We start from the raw sequence: 22,749 nt of genomic DNA, 5'->3' as shown, positions 1-22,749 counted from the left end.
AATGATGGATTAGGCATCATATACCTGTAGTGATTATTCTCAATGATGAAGATGCTGTTTCAGGGCTTATTAATGTGACACTTTGCATTCTTTTACTCAGATTGGATGAAAACCAGTTATCTATAAGACCTCTAATAATGGAGTTTCTCTAGAAGGTACTGTGCAGTGCACTATTAAATGCTTTTGACAACTGACACGAATTACCTGTTGCAATACTTTATCTCAAATTTTGTGTAATTTTATTCGTAAATAGAAAGTTGGTATATTCTGTGAAGATACAGCCTTTCTATCTTACTTTGAGATGGGTGTGTTTTTGTTCTTATGTACATAATCTTTTCCATTGCCTTCGAGGAGTAGTTAATCAGTTCCTGATGTTGCAGTTTCTCTCACACTGTGACACAACACTTCATTTTCACTAATAGTGGGATCGCCACCACTGTGCAGATCTTTCATAGAGACATAAGCATTCCTTTATACACAAAACATGTTTTACCCATTTCTGCCATTCATTAATACTACACTTCAATCATTGAAATCCTATCAGATAGGTTACTTGTGATTCTTCTGTCATTCAGAATACCAATGATGGTGTAGCTTACTCCATTCTAATCAATTTACTCATTTGTTATACTCTGTGGCTTCTTAGCATATGAGGCATGATCACATAAGTGGAATTTTATTGCTTCTCTACGAATTTGTGTGAACCAGATCTGCACCAGATCGACAGCAGAAGTCCTCTGTGATAATTACCAAGAATGTATAAACGTGCTTTTTACAGTTTGACAGTTTATGCTACCAGTTTTACAATATCACAGATTAATTACTGGATTTAATGCTTTTGTGGCATTTCCACTCCACAAATGTCACTGACAGTGGACCTGATCATTTGAAATTCTTGTGAAATGTTTTTGGTGGACTACCTGAAGCTGTGAACTCCTGTAAACATGTGCAGTTTAAATGCCCACAATTGTCTGACTTTTACTCACTCTGACAGAAAGCCCATTTATTATATAGATGCAAGCATTTTTAACTGTAGAATGCTTAGTCCAGAATAGCACAATGTATGTTTAGTGGACTGTCCGGAGACTTATGGTCAAATCATGTATTTCCTGACATCTTGGGTTGTCGGGTGTTCTGCCGGATATCAGCGTCGTACTTGCACGATATTTCGGTCACATAGCTCGTGACCTTCATCAGGTGCAACGTGAGACTGCTGCTCAAGTGGACCTGGTCCAGTATTTATGCCTATGGCCTTCCCCCTCCACCAACGGCTGCAGGCGCTTCCTCTGTGGTCCGCGTCCATTCCCTGCGACCTGCTGGAGGGTTGCTGCTCCGTTTTCGTCCGCTGCGGTTCTAGGTGTTCCCTCTGCGGTCCGCGCCCACTAAACCCGCTCCTGGGGGTTTCATCTACAGTCTGGGGTACCAAGCGTTCCCCCTGCGGTCCGTGCCCGCTCACCACGACCTGTTGGAGCGTTGCTGCTCCGTTTTTCATCCGCTGCGGCTCTGGATGTTCCCTCTGCGGTCCGCGCAGAGGGAACATCCAGAGCTGCAGCGGACAAAAAATAATAATTACTCTCCAGTTGCCTGCCAAATCAAAATGTTTAAGTACATATTTCATCCACACCATCCCCTTCCAGCAACCTGTAAACACAGGTTTCTGATCTCGCACTTTTTGCAATATTTTTGCAATTAGGCTATGCAATAAGCCACAATATTCTTATCAGTTAACTGAACAAGGTAGCTCAGAAATTGATGCATGAAAGAAAGGGGGGGGTGGTTCAAATCCCTTTCCAGGCATCCAAATTTTGGTTTTCCAGGATTTTACTGAATCATTTAAAGTGAATATCAAGAACGGTTCCTTTCAAAAGGCCATGGGTAATTTCCCACATCGATCCTTGTCCAGTCTGAGCTCATGCTCTGTTTTTAATGATATCATTACCAATAGTTGGTAAATCCATAATATTGCTTCTTTCCATAAAACTGTGATCAGTAGGCTACAACTATGTGCTGGACCAACTGGAACATTGAAGTGGAGAAGCAAACAGCCTTTATTGGTGCTTTGCTCAGTAAGTCGTGCATGACTGTACTGCTCCCTGATCTTTTGTGGGACAGTTTATTTTCCTCATATTAATGAGACTTCAGGGAATGTCATCTTAATAAGGGCTGTTACAATAAGTATATAACTTAGAGCATTGCAATATAGGAAGCAGAGTATCATTAGAAATGATAAACTTGCACTGACCTTATTCCCTGTTTTTCATTTCGAATTCTTAAATGATGATGAAAACTCATTGTCTTTGGTAAAATCTTTCTGGAAGGCAAATAGATATTTCCTCACCAGTTTCACATTTGAGGTCATTAAGCACTCAAACATGATTTGATGTAGATTTAAAAATCAAGATTTGATTTAATCTTATGTCCTTCAAACCTAAACTTGCTGTAACTCAGATTATCATTAACAACTGGAAGCCGTAATTTAAAACTGAAGTCGTTTTTATTTTTATAAGGTGCGAGTGCAGACACAGCTATCATATGATCTGTCACGAGTGGCAGTAACGACGGTGGTTAGTGGTCTGTGCCCTCTAGTGGAAGCCACTTGCCGACCAAAGCTGCGTTCTCTGCTAGCAGCAGTGCAGGGGCCACTGTCGGCACCTCGGGCTGTACTTGCAGAAACCCATGATGCTTATCGCCTTCGTGTCATCTTCTCTGAGCTTACTTCATGCAAGAATGACTCTCAGCAGCGCAGCTGGTCACTGCATGAAGATGAAGCTGTAATCTGTGATTATCTTGATGAGCTCATCAACATATTGGTAAGGAACCAGCAACGTATCTTTCCATTTACTTACATATAGTGTGTTCTGTTATTCCTGTGAACATTGTTTAGTGTGTACATTACAAACTGAGTTGTTGTAAACGAACTGTCTTAGTAACCGTGCCCATGTGTGTTGCAGTTATTTTCGGTTTGCTATGTCATGTGGTGGTCTGTTTCAACATGGCCTTAATCAGTGCAGGCACTGCCAAGTGCCATTAGCTCACTCGCAAACAGTTGTAGTTCAGGTAGGCTACGCACAAGGTGGCCTTGTTGCATGTATTCTGTGCATGTACTAGCCACTTGGCCACCCCTGCCCACAGGTTCCTGGTCAGTGTTGTACAACTGGGTATGTTATAGCCCAGCTGCCAGACTGCCCATCCGATAGCTGCTTGCTCACCTGTACCTTTGGGTGCTCGGCTGCTTGCCAGCAGGCATGCGAGCCAGAACAGCCTGTCATTGATACCTAAATGCTTACTGGTTTCAGATTTTTTCCATAAACTGTATAATATACCCACTACAACCCCAAATATCATCTGTATGTCCTGTACAGCATTCTCATGACAATCTGTGCCTGACTAATAACAGTGAACATATTTGAATAGTGCTACCACCTGTCTACAGGCGTGAAGTCAAAAAACTGTCAGAGCATTGTCAGACTGTTTCAGATCATGGGGGAGACTATATAGCTGCTGATTAATTTAAATCTTCATGTTTATCTTTTGTATTCAATAAACAAATGTAAAAATGCTATTTAGCATGCACTGTACTAATACAGATGAATTGCAGCTTACCATGATAATATTACAAAAAAAGTCTTTTTCAGTTAAACAAAGTGCCTTAAATCCTCATGAATTAGTAAGATATTATGCACTTTTGACTGCAAAACAAAATGTGTCTATGTTCAGTCCACAGTCATACTGAAGTATCATTACAGCACTACCACAAAAGTAGCAGAGGGGGCAGAGGCATAACGAAATCCTGTTAACAAATCATTCAGTGCCACAAATAAGTCCATACAATTAACTGAACAGGAAAGGCAACCATTAATGATGTGCAATACTGCAAGTCACCTTTATATCTACAGGTTGCAAAAGCAAGGTAGTGACAAAGCATGTGGAGGAAGTAATGTTCTTAAGGTTTATTTGCTGATTGTCAATTTAACAGCTAGTAGCTATTTCACAGTAGAGGAAAAACTCCTAGTCGGTTATAGAACTGAAAACTAACACACTCTTCACTTTGTACGGCAAACACTTTACTGCTAAGTTAGCAAACAGTTGCAGTAGGCATCATTCCCTTGTTGTCCCAATAATGGCTAAGACAGATATTTCGCAATGTGAATGGGAATATTAGTTGCTTTTTTCTGTTAGAATGAGCTTCCTGGTCTCAAAACCATCAATTTCCTACATCTGTGTTATCCCTTATGTGAGAATCATGCAGAATGTAGCAGTGAATATAGCAGAATAATTCTGAACCGTTTCAGGAAGTAAATAAATAGTCAAATAGCTGCCAAATGTATTCTACACTGTTGCCAATTCTCCATTAGATTAGTGACAGGCAGAATACATTTCTCTCGCTCTCTCTCCTTTTTTTAAAAAAAAAAAAGAAAGAAAAAGCTGGCTAGCACTGGAGAAGCTCACGCATCAGTGACATGGCATCTGGCTGCTGTCACATTGACTCAGAGAAAAAGTACCTGTAGGTCAATTAATAGATAAAAAAAAATATACTCAGCAAGTGACAACAGGAGGAAACATCTGGAGAAAATGCATATAAAAGTTCAGGAAATGTGCAAGCTTTTGAAGCAAATTACTCCTTCTGGCAGAAGGAATGAAGGGGAAGGAAGAGGGATGGTGGAAAAGGTCACCTTTCTCTGAACTGTGATTTTCTTATTTTTAGTTTTAATGCTGTTTTAGAGTTTCCTGATGTAACTGCATCATTGGTCCCCAGGCATTGCATCAGATAATGTGGTGGAAGCTGCACAATATTTCAATGAGACAGCCGCTCATCATCATCAGGTGCTTGCTTACACGTTGGTGCAATGGCTCACCAATACAAACACTGACTTGCTAGATAAGTGCAGGCACCAAGGGGTGGGTCTATAATGTCAGTGTAAATGAATCGTAGAGCACAGAGACATCCAGTGCCTCCTGCCAGAGAAATGGAACATGGTCTTCGCATTTGCGATGGGAAAAATGTTGCTGCAAATATTGGCCCAGTGCGTATGCGGGCAGTGTGTTGGTGCCCAGTTTAAGTGTGCCGACTTTGATTCTCCATATGCGTTGACTCGGATTTGTTCGTCTGCAGCCGAGTATGCCTTAGTAACACCAGTGCTGGTTCTGTGCCTTGCTGGATTGAAATCCCCTGTGTCTATTGATAAGATTGTTACTTATACAAATTTAGACTGCGTCTTTAATGGTGGAGTCCCAGTACGTGGAAATGGGTGAAAAGATCTTTGTGTCTCTCTATTTCATGATGTGTCCCATGTCAAGACAGTGTTCAGCCACAGTAGACTTTCCTGGCTGACCCAGTCTGGTATGATATCTATGTTCCCTGCATCTACCCTTTGCAGTAAGACACATTTGGCCAGTGTATTATTTCCCACACTGGCACAGGATTTTATGTATCCCAGGTCTCCTTCGACCAAGGTTGTCTTTAACAGAACCCAGCATAGTCTGCACTTGCACTTGAGGGCAGAAGACACATTTTATTTGATGTTTTTTGAACAGTCTGCCAATCTTAAAGGATACACCACCAACATACAGTAGAAAAATGATACTCGTGGAGTTCTCCGTTTCTTCTGGCTGTTCTTGAGCTTTAGTGCTTGCAAGTTTAACTGCATCACAGATCAGTTTACTTTGTACCCATTTTGTACAAACGCATAATGAAGAAGGCCAAGTTCTTCTGATAAGCTCCCTGCATCTGAGATAATTCTAGCCCTGTGAATGAGAGTCCATAACATGCCACTTCATTGAGATTGGTGATGGCAGCTCACAGCTTGTAGATATAAGTCAGTGTGAGTCGGCTAGCGAAACACACTGTGACTCAAGGAACCACCTTCTTCTCTGCAGACAAAGACATTTAGGAACAGGAGGTCTCCATTCTTCTCCACTTCCACGGTAAGGCAAATGCTGGTATGGAGGGAATTAAGGTGTTCGAGGAATGCAGGAAGCATTGCTGTCGCATGTGGCCAAACTAAAAAAGTGTTGTCCACATATCTCCAGAACATTTAGGTTTCAACACCGCTGACTGAATTACCTTTTCCTCAGTCTTCCATAAAAAGGTTAGCTACTACGGGAGACAAAGGGCTACCCATAGCAACACTCTCGGTCTGCTCAAAATATTGTTCATTGAATAAAAACTATGTCTGAATAGATGTAAGATATCCTTCTCCAACGTAGTTCTTGCAAGTTTTAATGAATCCACCAAAGGTACTCATGTAAACAAAGAGATTACATCAAAACTCAGTACTACATCATCTGCTTTGAGACGCAAAGTCTTCAGTCATTGCATAGAATCTTCTGAGTTTAGAGTGTGATGTTCTCATTTTCCTACCAGTGGGCTTAGAATAGAAGCACGTAATATGCTGGAGCTTTTGTATAGCTCACGATGTGGCGAAGAGGAACCCCTTTCTTATGGATCTTAGGCAGACCATAAAGTCATGGTAGAACTGGTGCTGATTGGTAGAGACATGGCATTTCAGCTCGTCAAGGTGTGGGAACCAACATTGGTGGTACTAAGGCATACTCAGCCACAGGTGAACGAATCGGAGTTGACACAGATGGAGAATCAAAGTGCACACACTTAAACTGGGCACCAGCACTCTGCCCGCGCGCACACGCTGGGCTGCTATTTGCGGCTGCACTTCTCCTGCATCGCGAATGTGAAGGCCATGGCCCGTTTCTCTGGCAGGAGACACTGGATGTCGCCATGCTCTGTGATTCAGCTACAGTGACATTATAGCCCCACCCCATGGTGCCTGTGCTTTTCTAGGGAGTCAGTGTATGTATTGGCGAGCCATTGCACCAAGAAGTCAGTAAGCACCTGGAGAGGACAGGCAGCTGTCTCTTTCAAATATGTGCAGATTCCACAACATTATTCGACATGATGCCTGTGAACCATTGGAGTTTTAGTATTTGACTTGCACTTACGTATTGAATTTGCATACTTGAAACTTATGAATGTTGTTTAAGCTTCATAAACCAGACACAAGTAGAAAAGATCTACCATTGCTGACATAGTGTTTGCTTTGGGCTTAATGGGTGGCTGATGGCAGCAGAAACACTTGCAAAAGTGTGTGCTATATTTGGGGTAAGAGGAAATCATGGCAGAAAACTATTTTTATGTTCCAGATAGGACTGTTTAGACTTGTGTCACTTGCCACATTCAAGAAGACCACGAGGCTTTGACGAAGGAAATTTTTGTTTATCATCACTGCTGTCCACCCAGTTATGACAAATGTGGTAAACTGTGATAATTAACTATGTTAGACAATCACTGACCCCTACTGGGTAAAATATAAATTAAGGATGTTCGTGGTTAAATGTCCCATCAACTAAGAATTCATTAGAGATGGAGCAGATTGGGAAGAATGGGCATGGAAGATGACTATGACCTTTCAAAGGAACATTCCCAGCATTTGCCTTAATCGATTTGAGGGAATAACAGAAAACTTAAATCAAGATGGCCAGCTGGGAATTTGACCTGTGTGTTGGCTTCATAAAAAGAAAATAGTGGTTAGCCCTAGCAAAAGCTATCAGGAACAAAGGCCAATGTCAGTCCACAAAATGGAATGTTTGCTAAAAGATGTTTTGTGTTACAAACTTCATTCCAGTGATGTGTGCACTGGAATTGACATCTGTTGCCAATAACCACGACACTTTGCAGTCACCATCTAAGAAAGATGACACAAGAATCTGTTATGACGACGACGACGACGAATGAATCGTCGCCAATGTGAATGACTTGTGGCCAATGCTAAATAGAAACATACAAATCTCTTGTCTGAATATACAGCAGGTTTGTCTGTGAAGTTGATAAGGAGCTGGCTGCATGGTCTGGTCTACAACAACTAAAATAATTAGAAGTCATTGGTAAAAATAATATATTGTACTTAACTGGTGGTACAGGAGTCTTCATAGTCAGGAGGAATACAATTACAAACAGAGAGCTGTAGAGGCATCACATAGGCCATACTTTAACTAAGCGCCTTGTTAGAGGTTGTTTCCTATCAGCTGAAGACTATACTACTTTCCTGCTTGACGTCCTGAGCAAGAGTGGCTGAATGCACGCTAGAGACTTGTTGCAAGCCGCGGAGTGGTGCTAGTCTCAACTCGCGGGTCCAGTGATACTAGTACGGACCACGGTCGATAACTGCAACCCCTAACAAGTGTGGTATCGAATGTTAATACCACAGAATCTGCACCAAATGTGCTATTGCACAAGAACGTCCATTGCACTCTGCTGATTTCACTAGTGAATCTGTCTGGGAGCTTAGCTGTAAAGCAAACCCCACCACACTTACTCTTCTAATCTTGTCATAAATGTTTACCTTCCTTATTACTTATTGGACAATGATCAAGAAAATTTCTTTGTGGATGAAAATGCACTTTAAACTTGACTTGACAAAATCATTATCTCTGAATAAGCAGCTTTCTGCTCCCATGGCACCCAAAAACTGTCTGAGCATCATCATCAGACTGTGAAACATTTCTTGTTTCTAGTTAAAATTAAAATTGGGGTTCGTACTCATCCATATTATCTGTCACAGCCATAGTCCTGGATTTGTAGACAACTACTGTAAATAGACTGTTAAGTCAAATGAATATTTAATCAAGTATTAAGTTTCAGAATATTATTTATTGTAATTTTGAAAAATCCAACCTTCTTTACAAAAACTGAAATAATTTCTAACATAAAATACTTAAAATGAATCTTGCTTAACAAGCTATATGCTTTCCATCCAAAATCGCACAAATTACTGTGCCCCTCTGCCAACATGGCTGTGACTATATGTATGTTCTTTAACAATCCACTCTCGCAGACATGCGGCCTCCAGTTCTGCTCTGAGGTTGTGAAATTGACCAGTGTCAAGGTAGCATCGCCGTCCCCCCATGCAGCTGTGTAACAAGCCATCAGTCACCTCAAGGGGCGGTACCTCCCGTGAAGACTTCCTCCGTCAACAACCAAGTCTTCATCTAACTGGAAAGGCTCAAAGAAGTCCACCAAAGGCAAACGGTCTTCTCCTTTGCCACCTCGAAGATCCTCTTCGATGGTGTCTGTACGTGATACCTTAGCTGGGCCAGCCTCTGTGTCACCGTTGTGCACCAACAACCGTTTTTCAGTGTTGGACTCCACAGACCAACCGTACAAACAAGCTGATGCTTCTGTGGACCCCACAGAGCAGGATCCTCGTGCTTCTGTGCCCTGCAGTAGTGCCTCTTCCCCAGCTGCCACTCGGCAGCCGCTGAGTTGTCACCCCCACGTCTCTTCCTCATCATGACTCTCCTCCAATGGAATTTTCACAGCCTTTGGTCCCACAAAGAGGATTTATTGCTGCTTTTAGCATCCCCTTGTACTCTGCCTTCAGGAAACAAAATTGCACCCTCACAACCGCTTTGAGATTTCACTTTTCTTACCGATTCGTTTTTACCTTCCCCCTGAGGTTGGCATTCCCTCTCAAGGGGCATCATGCTGCTCGTACAGGATGACATTCATAGTCAACCCATCTTCCCCATTATCAATCTTCAAGCTGTTGCAGTTCGCCTTTTCCTTCCCCACCTGATTTTTCCTCTCTGTACTATATATGTCCCTCTATCATTTGCTGTCACCAGGGCAGACTTCCTTCAACTTATTGGGCACCTACCTCCCCCATTTTTGCTACTCGGTGACTTTAATGCACATCATCCCCTTTGGGGTTTTCCCAGGACCTGTCAGAGAGGTGCCCTCTTGGCTGACCGTCTTAAGCCAACGTAACCTCTTCTCTCTCAACACTGGAGCACCCACTTTCCTTTCCGTCTGCTTGCACGCCTATTCCCATATGGACCTATCCTTCTGCACTGCCCAGCTTGCCCATCGTCTTCAGTGGTCCATTCTTTCTGACACCTACTCGAGCGACCCGTGTGCTGTCCGTTTGCTGACTCCTACCCCATCCGCATGCAAGCCCAAAAGGCAGCTTACTAAGGCTGACTGGCACTTTTACCCCTCTCTGGCAACCTTCAAAGAACAAGATTTCCCCAGTTGTGATAACAAGGTTCAGTATCTCTCAAACATTATCCTTACTGCTACAGAAAATTCCATCCCCGCACTTCCTCTCTACCACATCGTGTCCCAGTCCCTTGGCAGACTGAGGCATGCCGTGACGCAATTTGCACACGTAGACATGCTCTCCACATTTTTAACCGCCACCCTACTCTGGCAAACTGCATTCATTATAAACAGATGCATGCAAAGTGTCATCGCGTTATTCGGAATAGCAAAAGAGCTTGCTTAATTTCATTCACTAGTTCTTTTAACAGTTCCACACCTTCCTCTGTCATGTGTGCCAGCCTCTAACGGCTCTCTGGAACCAAGATCCATTCCCCAGTTTCCAGCGTCACCATTTTGCGGAAGTTTATAGCTCTTCCCCATCCTGCCTTCCTCCATCGGAAACGGGTGGAGGCGGCTCGAGTGATTCCCTTCTCTTTTCCACTTCGTGAGTGCTACAATGCCGTCTTTACAATGAGGGAGGTAGATCATACTCTCAGTTCATGCTGATCCTCCGCTCCAGGGCCTGACGCCACCCACTTTCAGTTGTTGCAGCCCCTTTCTCTTGCAGACCAGCACTTTATGCATAACATGTACAACCGCATCTGGGCAGAGGACACATTTCCTGGATGCTGGCGTGAAGCCACTGTCATACCCATACCTAAGCCCGGTAAGGACAAAACCCTTCCTTCTCTCCTACCAGTTGTGTTTGCAAGGTGATGGAACATATGATTTGTGCCTGGCTGGTGTGGTGGCTTGAGTCTCGCCATTTACTAACGAACTATGGATTTCGAGCGCGGCATTCTGCAGTTGACCATCTCGTTACTTTGTCCACGCATGTCATGAATGGTTTTCTGCAGAAATCCAAGACTGTGGCCATGTTTTAGATTTGGAGAAGGCCTACGACTCCTGCTGTAGAACTGGTATCCTCCGTACTCTTTACACGTGGGGCTTCCGTGGGCACCTGCCCTGTTTTCTTCAGGCATTTATACAAGACCAAGTTTTCAAGGTGCGTGTGGGTTCTGCCTTGTCAAACACCTTTATCCAGGAAAGTGGTGTGCAGTCCTGAGCATCATTGGCTTTGCTGTCGCCATTACCCCTATAATGGCCTCTCTCCCGCCGGGCATCTCCAGCTCTCTCTTTGTTGACGATTTTGCCATCTATTGCAGTTCTCCATGGACCTGTCTCTCTGGGTGGCATCTTCAGTGAAGTCTTGATCGCCTTTACTCCTGGAACATCGACAGTGGCTTTTGCTTTTCCACTGTCAAAACCGTCTGTATGAATTTCTGGCAGTGCAAATGGTTTCTCCCACCATCCTTATATTTTGGGCCCGCTGCCGTTCCATTTGTTGAAACTACGAAATTTCTGGGGCTCATGCTCGGTAGGAAACTCTCTTGGTCCTCCCATGTGTTGTACCCCATGTGTCCTCCATGGTACTTCCTGGGGTGCCGATCGAAGCACCCTCCTCTGTTTGTACCGGTCCCTTGTCTTTTCGAAACTCGACTATGGGTGCTCTGTTTATGCGTCTTCATGTCCATCTCTCGTATGCTATCTCTACACTATCGACCATCATGGCATCCATTCAGCCAAGGGCGACTTTTACACCAGCCCGGTTGAGAATCTGTATGCTGAAGCTGCTGAACTTCCGCTGTCCTATCACCGTGACTTTCTCCTCAGTAGGTATGCATGCCATTTGTCTGCCATGTGTGGCCATCCCTCCTATGCCTCCTTCTTTGATGACTCCTTTGATCGTCAGTATGTGGCTTGTTCCTCTTCTCTGTTATCTCCTGGAGTCCGCTTTCGCAACTTGCTCCGGTGGCTTAACTTCACACTACCTGCAGCTTTCCCAATGGGTGCGAACCCTTCACCACCTTGGCTTCCTGAAGCGCCCCGTGTTAACTTTGGCCTTCATTTGCTTCCTAAGGACACTACTCCAACCTTGGTCTATCACCTCCAGTTTCATGACCTAAGCGATAGTACCTTTGTATACACTGATGGCTCTCGGACTGACCGTGAGGTCGGGTGTGCCTTCGTCATTGGCATCCGTGTCTTTTGATATCAGCTTCTGGCACACGACTCAGTATTTACAGCCGAGCTCTTTGCCTTGTATCAGGTCACGGAGTACATCCGGCAACACAGCCTTTCCAATTGTGTGCTCTCCTCAGACTCACTTACTGCCCTCCAAAGTCTAGGTGTGCTGTTCACTGCTCATCCCTTAGTGCAGCGGATCCAGGAAAACTCTCGCTTGCTCACTCTTAGTGGAGCCATTGTCATGTTCATGTTTCTGTGGGCCCTGTTCATGTCAGTCTGCCAGGAAACGAGGCTGCTGACACTGCTGCCAAGGTTGCAGTCCTCATACCTCAACATGCGTGTACCTATATTCCCTCTGATGATCTCTGCGTTGCCGTCTGTCAGGAGGTGGTGTCCCTTCATGGGAATAAGCTTCGGCCTATTGAGCCTCTCCCAACGCCGTGGACGACCTCCTCTCAGATAATTTTAACTTGGTTGTGTATTGGGCACTGCCTTTTTAGCCATTGTCATTTGCTGAGAGGCGCTACCCCACCACTTTGTACACATTGTGCCCAAATTTTAACTGTCTGCCAGTTCCTGCTGAAAAGCCTTTTTTTTTTTTTTTTTTTTTTTTAAAAAAAAAAGGAAATACCCTAATTTCTTCTACCTTGTCCTATTTGGGCTTGTGTTCCTCCACTAATAATCATTGTCAAAGGAACATTGAACTCTAACTTAAATTTCTTCCTTCTGTTACTTTAAAGTCCCTCATTACGAGCCTTATGAAGTTCTATGGATAACAGTCAAAGAAATAATTTGGATCTCTGTTGTTGAGCTTAGCATGCCAACAGCTGCTACTTAAATGCATGAATACATGTTGACAAAAAATGCGCTTCTGAAATCTTGCTCTCTCGTAATATTGGAGACATGCCCTGAACAAGACTAAATGTAGTGTTACAAGAAATCCATTTGTGGGTCTGAACATTCTGCCTGGTTTGGATTCATTCACATCTTGATATGGTACCATTTGATGTTGACAAGGCATATTAGTACAAGCTTTCACTTTGGCTAGTTTTTAGCATGAACACTTGGAATAATGCAGACTTTTGCTGCTGTAAAATACAGGACCTTGTGCGAATTTGTGTATATCATTTTTCTGCAATATTAATTGCTGTTGGTACCTAGTTTTACACAGCCTCAGAATGTGGTTTAATGTGGACCATTTTTTTTTTCTGTGTGCTGAAATTTTAATGGATGTTAGTGTAGCAGAAGGAGATTGAAAATCAACATTTCCTTTGTGACGTCTCAGAATTGTAGTGTCATTCAGATGAAGGGTTCAAACATAAAAGTGCATACAAATTGACATTTTTGTGTTGTACAGAAAAATGCAGATGTTGCAGTGTCACAGCTCATGCTCTCTGCTGACCGCTATCAGAGTGTATTGACTTTGGTAGAGTTCTGCCAAATGGAAGTGCGTTGGTCAATCAGACAACGGCTGCTGCGTGCCTTTGGTCTTGTCTGTGGACTGGATGCAGGGGCTCTCTCACTCATACTTAACTCTGTCCTGCCTTCTGAATTGGCCAGGTATGACCTAACAATGTTTGTGGAATTTTTAAACACTTTTCCCTTAGTTTAAGAGAGAATATTGTATTTGTGTGTTGGGTGTTTCTAATTCCACGTTTTCCAGAGATTTTATGAGGTGTGTGTGTGTGTGTGTGTGTGTGTGTGTGTGTGTGTGTGTGTAAGTTGTCTGTTTCGGAAGAAGGCCTTCTGGCGTAAATGTTTAGTAGTCTTTTTTTGTTGTGCCTGTCTGCAACTCAGCGTCTCTGCTGTCTGGTGGGTACCAATCTCTAGTTTTCATAATGTTGTCATATGTTTCATTCAAATGGATAGTTGTGAACACCAATAAATTATGGGACAGAGTTGCTGATGAATACTTACATCCAGAAGGTTCTGCTGTTAGACAATTACAAAAGTAAAAGAGAGAGACATTATGTAGCTTTTAAACTAATAGTTCCTTTTTAAGGGAGGAATAGGGATAGGTTGGGGAAAGTTAAAATGGAGGTGTAGATACTCCGAATCTGAGATGGGAAGTACCAAGAATGGGGACGAGGGTAGACAAATCTCTTCCTCATGGCAGTTGGATCTGCCTCATCATGGGGTCTGAGTGACTTGCCCTTCCATTTATTATTTCTGAAACCTTCATAGTGTGGTTTTTTATGTGTATCTATTGGCAGTACCATTCATTTCATCTACTAAAGGTAAATATTGGCCAGCAATTATGACTCATAATTTTACTATTTTTCTTGATAGAATTTTCCTTTGATACAGCACACAGTCATAAAATTCTGTTTTGGATGTTTTATTACCAATGGAAATTCATGTGAAGTTGATGAGAGTATTTAAGGAGTATGCATGTTACTTTTCAACTAATAAACAGCTAAATTCAGATGTGGCTAAAATTCTATTGAATATGACATACATAAAGCACATTACTACATTGCATCCACAAATGAAAACATCAAGAAATTGCCTAATACAGTAAATGATGATTGGTAATTGAAAAAGAAAGTAAACTAAACTCCGCCCAAACAGGCCATGAAGGCCCAGTGGTATTGACTGGCTGCCGTGTCGCCCTCGGCTCACAGGTGTCACTGGATGTGGCTGAGGAGGGGCATGTGGTCAGCACACCCCTGTCCTGGCCATATGTCAGTTTACGAGACTGGAGCCACTACTTCTCAGTCAAGTGGTTCCTCAGTTTGCCTCACAAGGGCTGAGAGCACCCCACTTACCAACAGTGCTCGGCAGACTGGATGGTCAACCATCCAAGTGCTATCCCAGTCCGATAACACTTAACTTCGGTTATCTGACAGGAACCTGTGTAACCACGGTGGCAAGGCCATTGATGATTGGAGGTGCTTAAAATAGCTGATACTACAGACGTACTAGGAAAAAGTATGTAACCTGCAAATACTGTGTAAACCTTCTGACCCAAGTGAATGAAAATATTTGTGAGAAGTGACCTGAGTGGAAAAGAAGCACCTAACTTAAAGATAATGTGCTTAGCCACAAAGGTACTGGTACAGTGGAAAAACTATAGTATTTAAAGTATGAATTGTTGAAATATCCACCCTGTTTACTGTATTAGGAACATTTTGACTTCTGATTGTCATATTCTGGCTACCAAACACTTTGAATCTATTCGAAAGGTTACAGCAACAATAGTTGAGTATATTCCATATGTCCAGAATCATGATTCATGGATGGAATCTTCTCACTTGTAAAACACTGGATGGAGTGCACTCCTCAAAAGGACAGTAAGTCATAAAATTAAAAATACAGTGTCCATTGCTGGACTAATAAAATTGTTTTTTGCTGTAGTAAAGTAACTATCTGTTATGGAAGAAAATTGCAGTATTAGGAATGCCAGAGAAAATGTGCGTAATGGCTCTTAGGAGAGAGACCCAGCATCCAATATGTATATAACAGCAAAAGTTCATTTTTCTTTTTTATGATTTGAAAATGATACATTTTTCGAGTAACATTGTTTTATACTAAATTAAGCAAAACTGAATTCCATAAAATTTTAATACTGATAGATTCCTTTATATGGCATACTCATACAGCAGAAAACCTTGGATGGCTTAACAACAATATGAAGTGGCTCCATCAATACTTCCATCTACATCAGAGCTACCATCAATAATACCTCCATTTAAACAGGTGCTAACCATTCCACACCAGAAAAGACTGTTCTGTACAGACAAACTGCTTGTGGTCATCACATCTGCAGTGACAAGCAGTCCCTCTCCAAATATGTTGGAGGTCTTGCTGAGGCATTCACATACCAAAATTATACTCCCCACCTTGTCCAGAAACAAATCTCTTGCACCTTGTCTCCCCAATCACTTACCATTTCCCAGGTACCCACTAACCAGCCACAAAGGGGCACGCCCCTCATGACTCAATACCACCCAGATTGGAGCAACTGAATCATGTATTCCCTTGCGATTTTGATTACCTCTTGTCATGCCATGAAATGAGAAATATCTTTCCCACTATACTCCCCATCCTCCCTACAGTGGTATTCCACCACCCACCCAACATTCACGATATCCTTGTCCATCTGTATTCCACTTCTGCTCCCAACCTCTTTCCCCATGGCTCACATCTCTGAAATAGATATATATGCAAGATCTGTCCCATACATCTTCCTCCTACTGTCTATTCCAGTCCTGTCACAGACCTCTGCTACTCTATCCAAGGCAGGACCAACTGTGAAAGCAACCATCCTGTCCATAAACTTCTGCACTGCTGTGTGGCATTGTACATGAGCATGATCACTAACAAGCTGTGTGTTGGTGTGAAGGACCACCCAGTAGCCAGACTTGCCACCTAACATGGTGTGATTGACTTTCAGTGACTGCTTCACACCCTGTGTCATCAGGACTCTTCCAATAATACTAGCTTTTCTGTATTACACAAGAGGGAACTCTTTCTACAACATACTCATCATTGTTATAATCCCCCTCACCTCAACCTTCACTAGTGCATTCCTGTAACCCTTCTGGCCTCACTCTAATCCCTGTCCCCGTCTCCCATTCCGAATGTGCACACACTTTCTATCCCCCCCCCCCCCATCGCACCTGCATAGTCCTTTTCCCAATCTTTCCCCTTCCGTCTCTCTAAACCCCAACACAATTGCTCCTAGCAGTCCACCATCATGTCCGTGCACACTTCCACATTCCAAAGACAGCAATACCAATACGGCATCCCCCACTCTCTACACACACACACACACACACACACACACACACACCATTAACAACTGCCTCATTGTGTAAGAGTAATAGTTACAACAGTGTTCAGGTGGGTGCATTGGTGGGTATTGGACAGAACCTGACATGGAGGTGTTATTTTTAGCATGTATTATATTGTTATCTATATTTAGTAGCAATAACTTGTAACTAGTCTCAATGAATATTTCTAAATTTGTTAGATGTAATATTATTTTTCAAATATATTTATTGTTTTAGTTTGAAGTTTCACATGTTTTAAATCTGTTGACATGAGTTGATTAGAAATTATTCATGATTTACATATCATACATTCAATAAGTAACCTTAAGTCACCCATGTGTCTGTGTTGTTAATTATTGAAATGGGAGCAGTTGTCATTTGGCAACTTCACAGTGTTTGACATTGCTTTCATATGTCCAGGTAAATGTGGTATGGATAAGTTAAACTATTTGAAATCATTGGCTTGTATTCAACTAAAATGTCTACACCCACATATTGAGAGATAATTTGTGTTATTTTTACTCTTTATGTCAGACCAGGACAGTTTTGTCATCTTGTAGGAAAATTTGGGGTCTATGAAAGTGATGATGACTTCACATGTGATTTTTATGCAGGTTCATAAGTTTTTGAGAACATTTCTTACAGAGAAACAGCAGTCTGGCTAAAAGTACTTTAAAAATGGACGAAAAACAATCTGCACCACAATAAAACATGTATTTACAATGGTTGCCAGTTTGTCAGAAAGTGACCATCTTCAGACCACTTATACCATGATGGTTGGAAATGGTAGTGAACAGAACAGGTGTTATGACTCCATGTGAAACAGCAGTTAACGTTTGTACATTCATAACACCTGCTTCATTCACCACCATCCCTGCCTGCGGGTCCAAGGGTTAGAATAGGCCCGAGGTATTCCTGCCTGTCATAAGAAGTGACAAAAAGGAATCTCACACCTTTTGGCTTTTATATGATGGTCCCATGTAGGGTTTGACCTCCATTTTTCAAAATTTTCCCGAAGAGCGAGCCAATTGGGGAAGGGCGCCTTACATGGTGCATTTTGTCCCTCAAGCATTGGCATCTTTAGCCAACTTTCTCATCGTGGATTGCAGTCCTGCTCATCCTCCATCTCTTGAGTGAGGACACCTTCCTGGTTGTGGTTTCCTCCACCCACTATGCAGTAGTTTTGTGTGCCAACGAAGACCATGGAATTCTTTGTACATTTTATCCAGCACAGTAGCCAGACCATTGTGGTGGGGCCACCACGTACCCTGTTGGTTATAGCTCCCTGACCACACAGGGATCGCTCTGCTGATACCTGCGCCATTAACTCCCCACGTATGCCAAGGGGTAGATGCCCACCCCCTGGGGCATCGGGAATCCCGGCAATGGCCATCCTGCCAGGTGGCCTTCGCTGCGGCTGGGTGGCACCCGGCGGGAGGGCCCCTGGTCGGAGTGGGTGGCATCAGGGTGGATGACACGCAATGAAGCGTAGTGCATCATCTCTTGCTGATGGTCAAATTCCAGCAGTCACTAAGCATTCACAGGCTCAATTCAGTGCACCGAAGTAAGACCCCAAATTGTTCCTCTCCCTGGCCACAGGATGGGAGGCACGTCAGGCTAAGGATGGCAGCGTTTCTTATTCACCCCGGTACCTTGTATTTTAGAGAGCTGATGGGGAATCTTTCATGACGATGAGGCCTCAGTTTTTTGTGTTCAGCATTTAGAGGACAAGTGTGGGGAGGTGAAGGGATTGTCCAAAACGAGATCTGGGTCAGTCTACATCAAAACGGCATCCTCTGCCCAGTCAGAGGCATTACTTGCTCGTGACAACTGGGGATGTTTCTGTAACCATCACGCCCCATAAGAGCTTAAATATGGTCCAGGGTATCATATTTCACGGGGACCTTATTTTGTGATTTACATAAACAATCTGGTTGATGGTATTGACAGCGGCATTAGACTGTTTGCCGATAATGCTGTAGTCTACAGGAAATTAGTATCACATGAAAGTTGTCCTCCCCCCCATGAACCATGGACCTTGCCGTCGGTGGGCAGGCTTGCGTGGTTCAGCGATACAGATAGCCGTACTGTAGGAGCAACCACAACGGAGGGGTCTCTGTTGAGAGGACAGACAAACGTGTGGTTCCTGAAGAGGGGCAGCAGCCTCTTCAGTAGTTGCAGGGGCAACAGTCTGGATGATTGACTGATCAGGCCTTGTAACACTAACCAAAACTGTTGTGGGTTGGTAGGAGAGCCAACACCGTATTATTGGAGGAAGCCGAAAGGCACACGTTTTAGCTCACGCAGGCTGGCGTGAAGTCTGGAACAGGACAAGGAAATTATAATTTAGAAAAACGGACGTAGCTGGTGGAATACTTAACTTTAATCCATTAACGATGAGCGTCGCTCTTGACGGTACATGATTACAGTATCAATAGTAACTGGTACTGGCACCTTGCTAGGTCGTAGCAAATGATGTAGCTGAAGGCTATGCTAACTATCGTCTCGGCAAATGAGAGCGTATTTTGTCAGTGAACCATCGCTAGCAAAGTTGGTTGTACAACTGGGGCGAGTGCTAGTCAGTCTCTCCAGACCTGCCGTGTGGCGGCGCTGGGTCTACAATCACTGATAGTAGCGACACGTAGGTCCGACATATACTAACGGACCGCGGCCGATTTAAAGGCTACACCTAGCAAGTGTGGTGTCTGGCGGTGACACCACATTCCTCCCCCACAAATCGGCATACGGTTGTGGCATAAGGCTTCCGCCCGCCATGGGGAGGACCCCATGTTGACGTATGCGACGAGGTGGGGAGCCTAACAACAGGCGAGGCTGTGCCACCCGCACCCTGCCATTCGGACCGCGGGGAGCTAGGAAACGCCTGAAAACTTGCTCCAGGGTGCACGCCAACATGCGGTGTATGTGCCCGTAGAGAGACAGGAGGGGCCGAAGGGTCGACCTTCATCGGGCTGGGGCACCGGACGGGCGAAGACGACATATGGTCCGGAGAGGGCAAGAGTTCCATGTCGGGGGACAACTGGTCACGGGAAGCGATCGGCGGCACGTGACCCAGGGAGGCGCCCGGCGGTTGAAGCGATGCGTCCACTGCGGGCGGCGCCGGCGGGAGAACAGGCGGCGGCGACGGCGCGTCACCATGGGGCTAAATGGAAGGCAGCGTCGGAAACACCTGGGGCAGAGGCGAGCCAGTAGATGGGTCCCCAGTGCACTGACCGGACGGCACCGTCGCTGAAAGCAGACGGGGAGCGGCAGATCCCGTGCGACGACAGAGGCGCAGCTGATTGAGATGCCGACGCACCTCACCAGAGGCCCCTAAAACCAGATACATAGCGCGGCCGAGGCAGCAAAGAATGCGCCTTTCGAGCCAACGCTGTGAATCTCGATAGTTGCGGTAGTGGACAACGTCGCCTCAGGCAAAAGCAGGTGTCTGCCGCTGCACAGGAACCTGATGCGGCGGATGTAGCAAAGACATCAAGGTTCGATGAGGGCGACCGTGGAGCAACTCAGCCGGCGAGCGACCATCTCGGGGCTGAGAGTGATACGAGGACAAAAAGAGCAATAACGCGTCCTCCCGAGAATGCGACTCTTTCAACTTCAACATCTGTGACTTGAAAGTCCTGACCAATCGTTCAGCGGCACTGTTTGACTGTGGCGAAAATGGCGTGGACGTCAGATGTTGAATACCATTGGCCTTGCAGAATGACTGAAATTCTGCGGACATGAATTGTGGGCCATTGTTGGAAACAATAGACTGTGGAAGACCTTCAATGCAAAAGATAGCGGATAACGCTTGGATGGTAGCAGATGACGTCGTGGAAGACATCCGAACAACAAAAGGAAAATTACTGAATGAATCTACCACGACCAACCATCGAGCATTCCAGAATGGACCAGCAAAATCGATGCGTAAGCGTTGCCAAGGGGAAGTGGCTTTTGGCCATGCAAAGAATTTCCGCGGTGGTGCTGATTGTTGTTCGGCACACACCATGCAAGAAGAACACATATTCGTAATCGCGGCATTGATTCCGAACCAAGTACAGTGCTGATGAGCAAGTTGTTTCGTTCTCACTATCCCCCAATGTCCTGGAACAGGACAGAAGACAGAAGACTGTAACGAACGTGGGACCACGACCCTGGACTGATCATTATCAGAACGCAACAGCAAAGCACCACGTCGTACAAAAAGTCTCTCCTTGCGAGCAAAAAATCGGCGAACCAACGGATCCCCGATCCGTGACGTTGACAAGGGCCATTGCGTAGCAAAAAAACGCAGAATGGTAGCAAGGACAGAGTCGGCAGCTTTGGCTGTAGCTACACGACAAAAATCAATCGGAAATGAGTCGACCACGTCATCGGTGTCCGCATCAATGAACATGCAAGCAAGTTCGGAGGAATCGAATGCTCTATCCTCAGCAACAGGCAAACGGGACAACGCATCGGCGTTTCCGTGCTTAGCAGTGGACCGATACAAGATATCGTAGCGGTACTGCGAGAGGAAAATAGACCAGCGAATGAATTTCTGCGCTGTACGTGGAGGTACAGGCTTGGTCGGAGAAAAAGCGATGTCAAAGGTTTGTGGTCTGTGATGATGGTAAAGTGACGACCATACAAGAAATCATGAAACTTTGTAACACCAAATACGAGAGCCAATGCTTCTTTCTCGATCTGTGAATAATTTCTTTGCACAGACGAGAGCAATTTGGATGCAAAGGCAATAGGGCGATCGTGCGAACCATCTTTGTGCACAAGCAGAGCACTGATCCCAAAATCCGATGCATCCACCATCAACAAAAGGGGCTTCCGGGGATCGAGTGGCGTAAGGCAAGTATTGGAAAGCAACGCCGATTTCAACTGGCGAAAGGCGCGTTTGCATTCCGTTGTCCAGACGAACGGAACACCTTTACGGCATAAGCAATGAAGCGGAGCTGAAATGAAAGAGGCCTGTGGAACATAATTGTTATAGTAATTTATATTTCCCAGTACACTCTGTAGCTGCTTCAAATTCTGCAGCGAAGGCAAGTCTTGTATGGCACGGAGGTGCTCTGGACTGGGATGTATGCCTTGGGCATTGAGTACATGTCCCAGATAGGGTAAGTCACGAGCAAAAAACACACATTTGTCCTTCCGCAAGCGAAGACCATTTTGTCGCAAGACCTGAAATAATGTTCTGAGATTGGGTAAATGTTCTTCTTCCGACTTTCCGGAAATCACAATATCGTCCAGATAGTTAGCTGCAGTAGGGACCGACGCACAAACAGTTTGTAGATATTGCTGAAACAATGCAGGGGCGGATGCACACCCGAATGGCAGTCGTTTGAATCGATACAAACCAAGATGAGTGTTAACCACCAAAACGCGCTGGGATTCTTCGTCCACCGGTATTTGCAAGTACGCATCTGCTAGGTCCAACTTCGAAAAATATTTACCCGGGCACAGTTTCTCAAAAAGATCTGCCGGGCAGGGTAAAGGAAAAGTTACAGTCACTAGTTGTGGATTCACTGTTGCCTTGAAGTCCACACAAAGTCTCAATTTTCCGGAAGGTTTTGGCAAAATTACTGAGGGTGATGCCCAGAGAGAAGCCTGCACACGTTCAATTACACCTTGTGATTCCAAATCGTGTAATGTTTTTGCGACCTCATCACGCAATGCGTGGGGAACATTGTGCGCTCTGAAAAATTTCGGTTGCGCGTTTACTTTCAGTCCCAAATGTGCTTTATAGTTCTTAGCGCAACCGAGGCCCGGTGCAAAAATGTCTGCAAATACTTCACAGAGACGAGAAACACTGGCTGAAGGCACAGTCTGGTTCACTGATAGGACCTGATTTACTATAGACAAGTTAAACAACTGAAATAAATCGAAACCAAACAAGTTCAC

General features: G+C 44.4%; 1 protein-coding gene across 3 annotated transcripts in view; it reads left to right on the top strand.

The window, feature by feature from the left end:
• The window catches only part of LOC126464419 (NCK-interacting protein with SH3 domain), an 84,459-nt gene that overhangs the window by 44,042 nt on the left and 17,668 nt on the right, over positions 1 to 22,749 (top strand). For all 3 annotated transcript variants that reach the window (XM_050096235.1, XM_050096233.1, XM_050096234.1), the window contains 2 exons: positions 2,508 to 2,810; positions 13,440 to 13,642. In XM_050096235.1, coding sequence (XP_049952192.1) covers positions 2,508 to 2,810; positions 13,440 to 13,642 — 506 coding nt within the window. The remainder of the gene's footprint in view (positions 1 to 2,507; positions 2,811 to 13,439; positions 13,643 to 22,749) is intronic.

This window comes from Schistocerca serialis, chromosome 1 (genome assembly GCF_023864345.2).
Source record: "Schistocerca serialis cubense isolate TAMUIC-IGC-003099 chromosome 1, iqSchSeri2.2, whole genome shotgun sequence".
NCBI lineage: Eukaryota > Metazoa > Arthropoda > Insecta > Orthoptera > Acrididae > Schistocerca > Schistocerca serialis.
The sequence above is the reverse complement of the archived record's forward strand: the minus strand, read 5'-3'. Positions and strand labels throughout refer to the sequence as shown.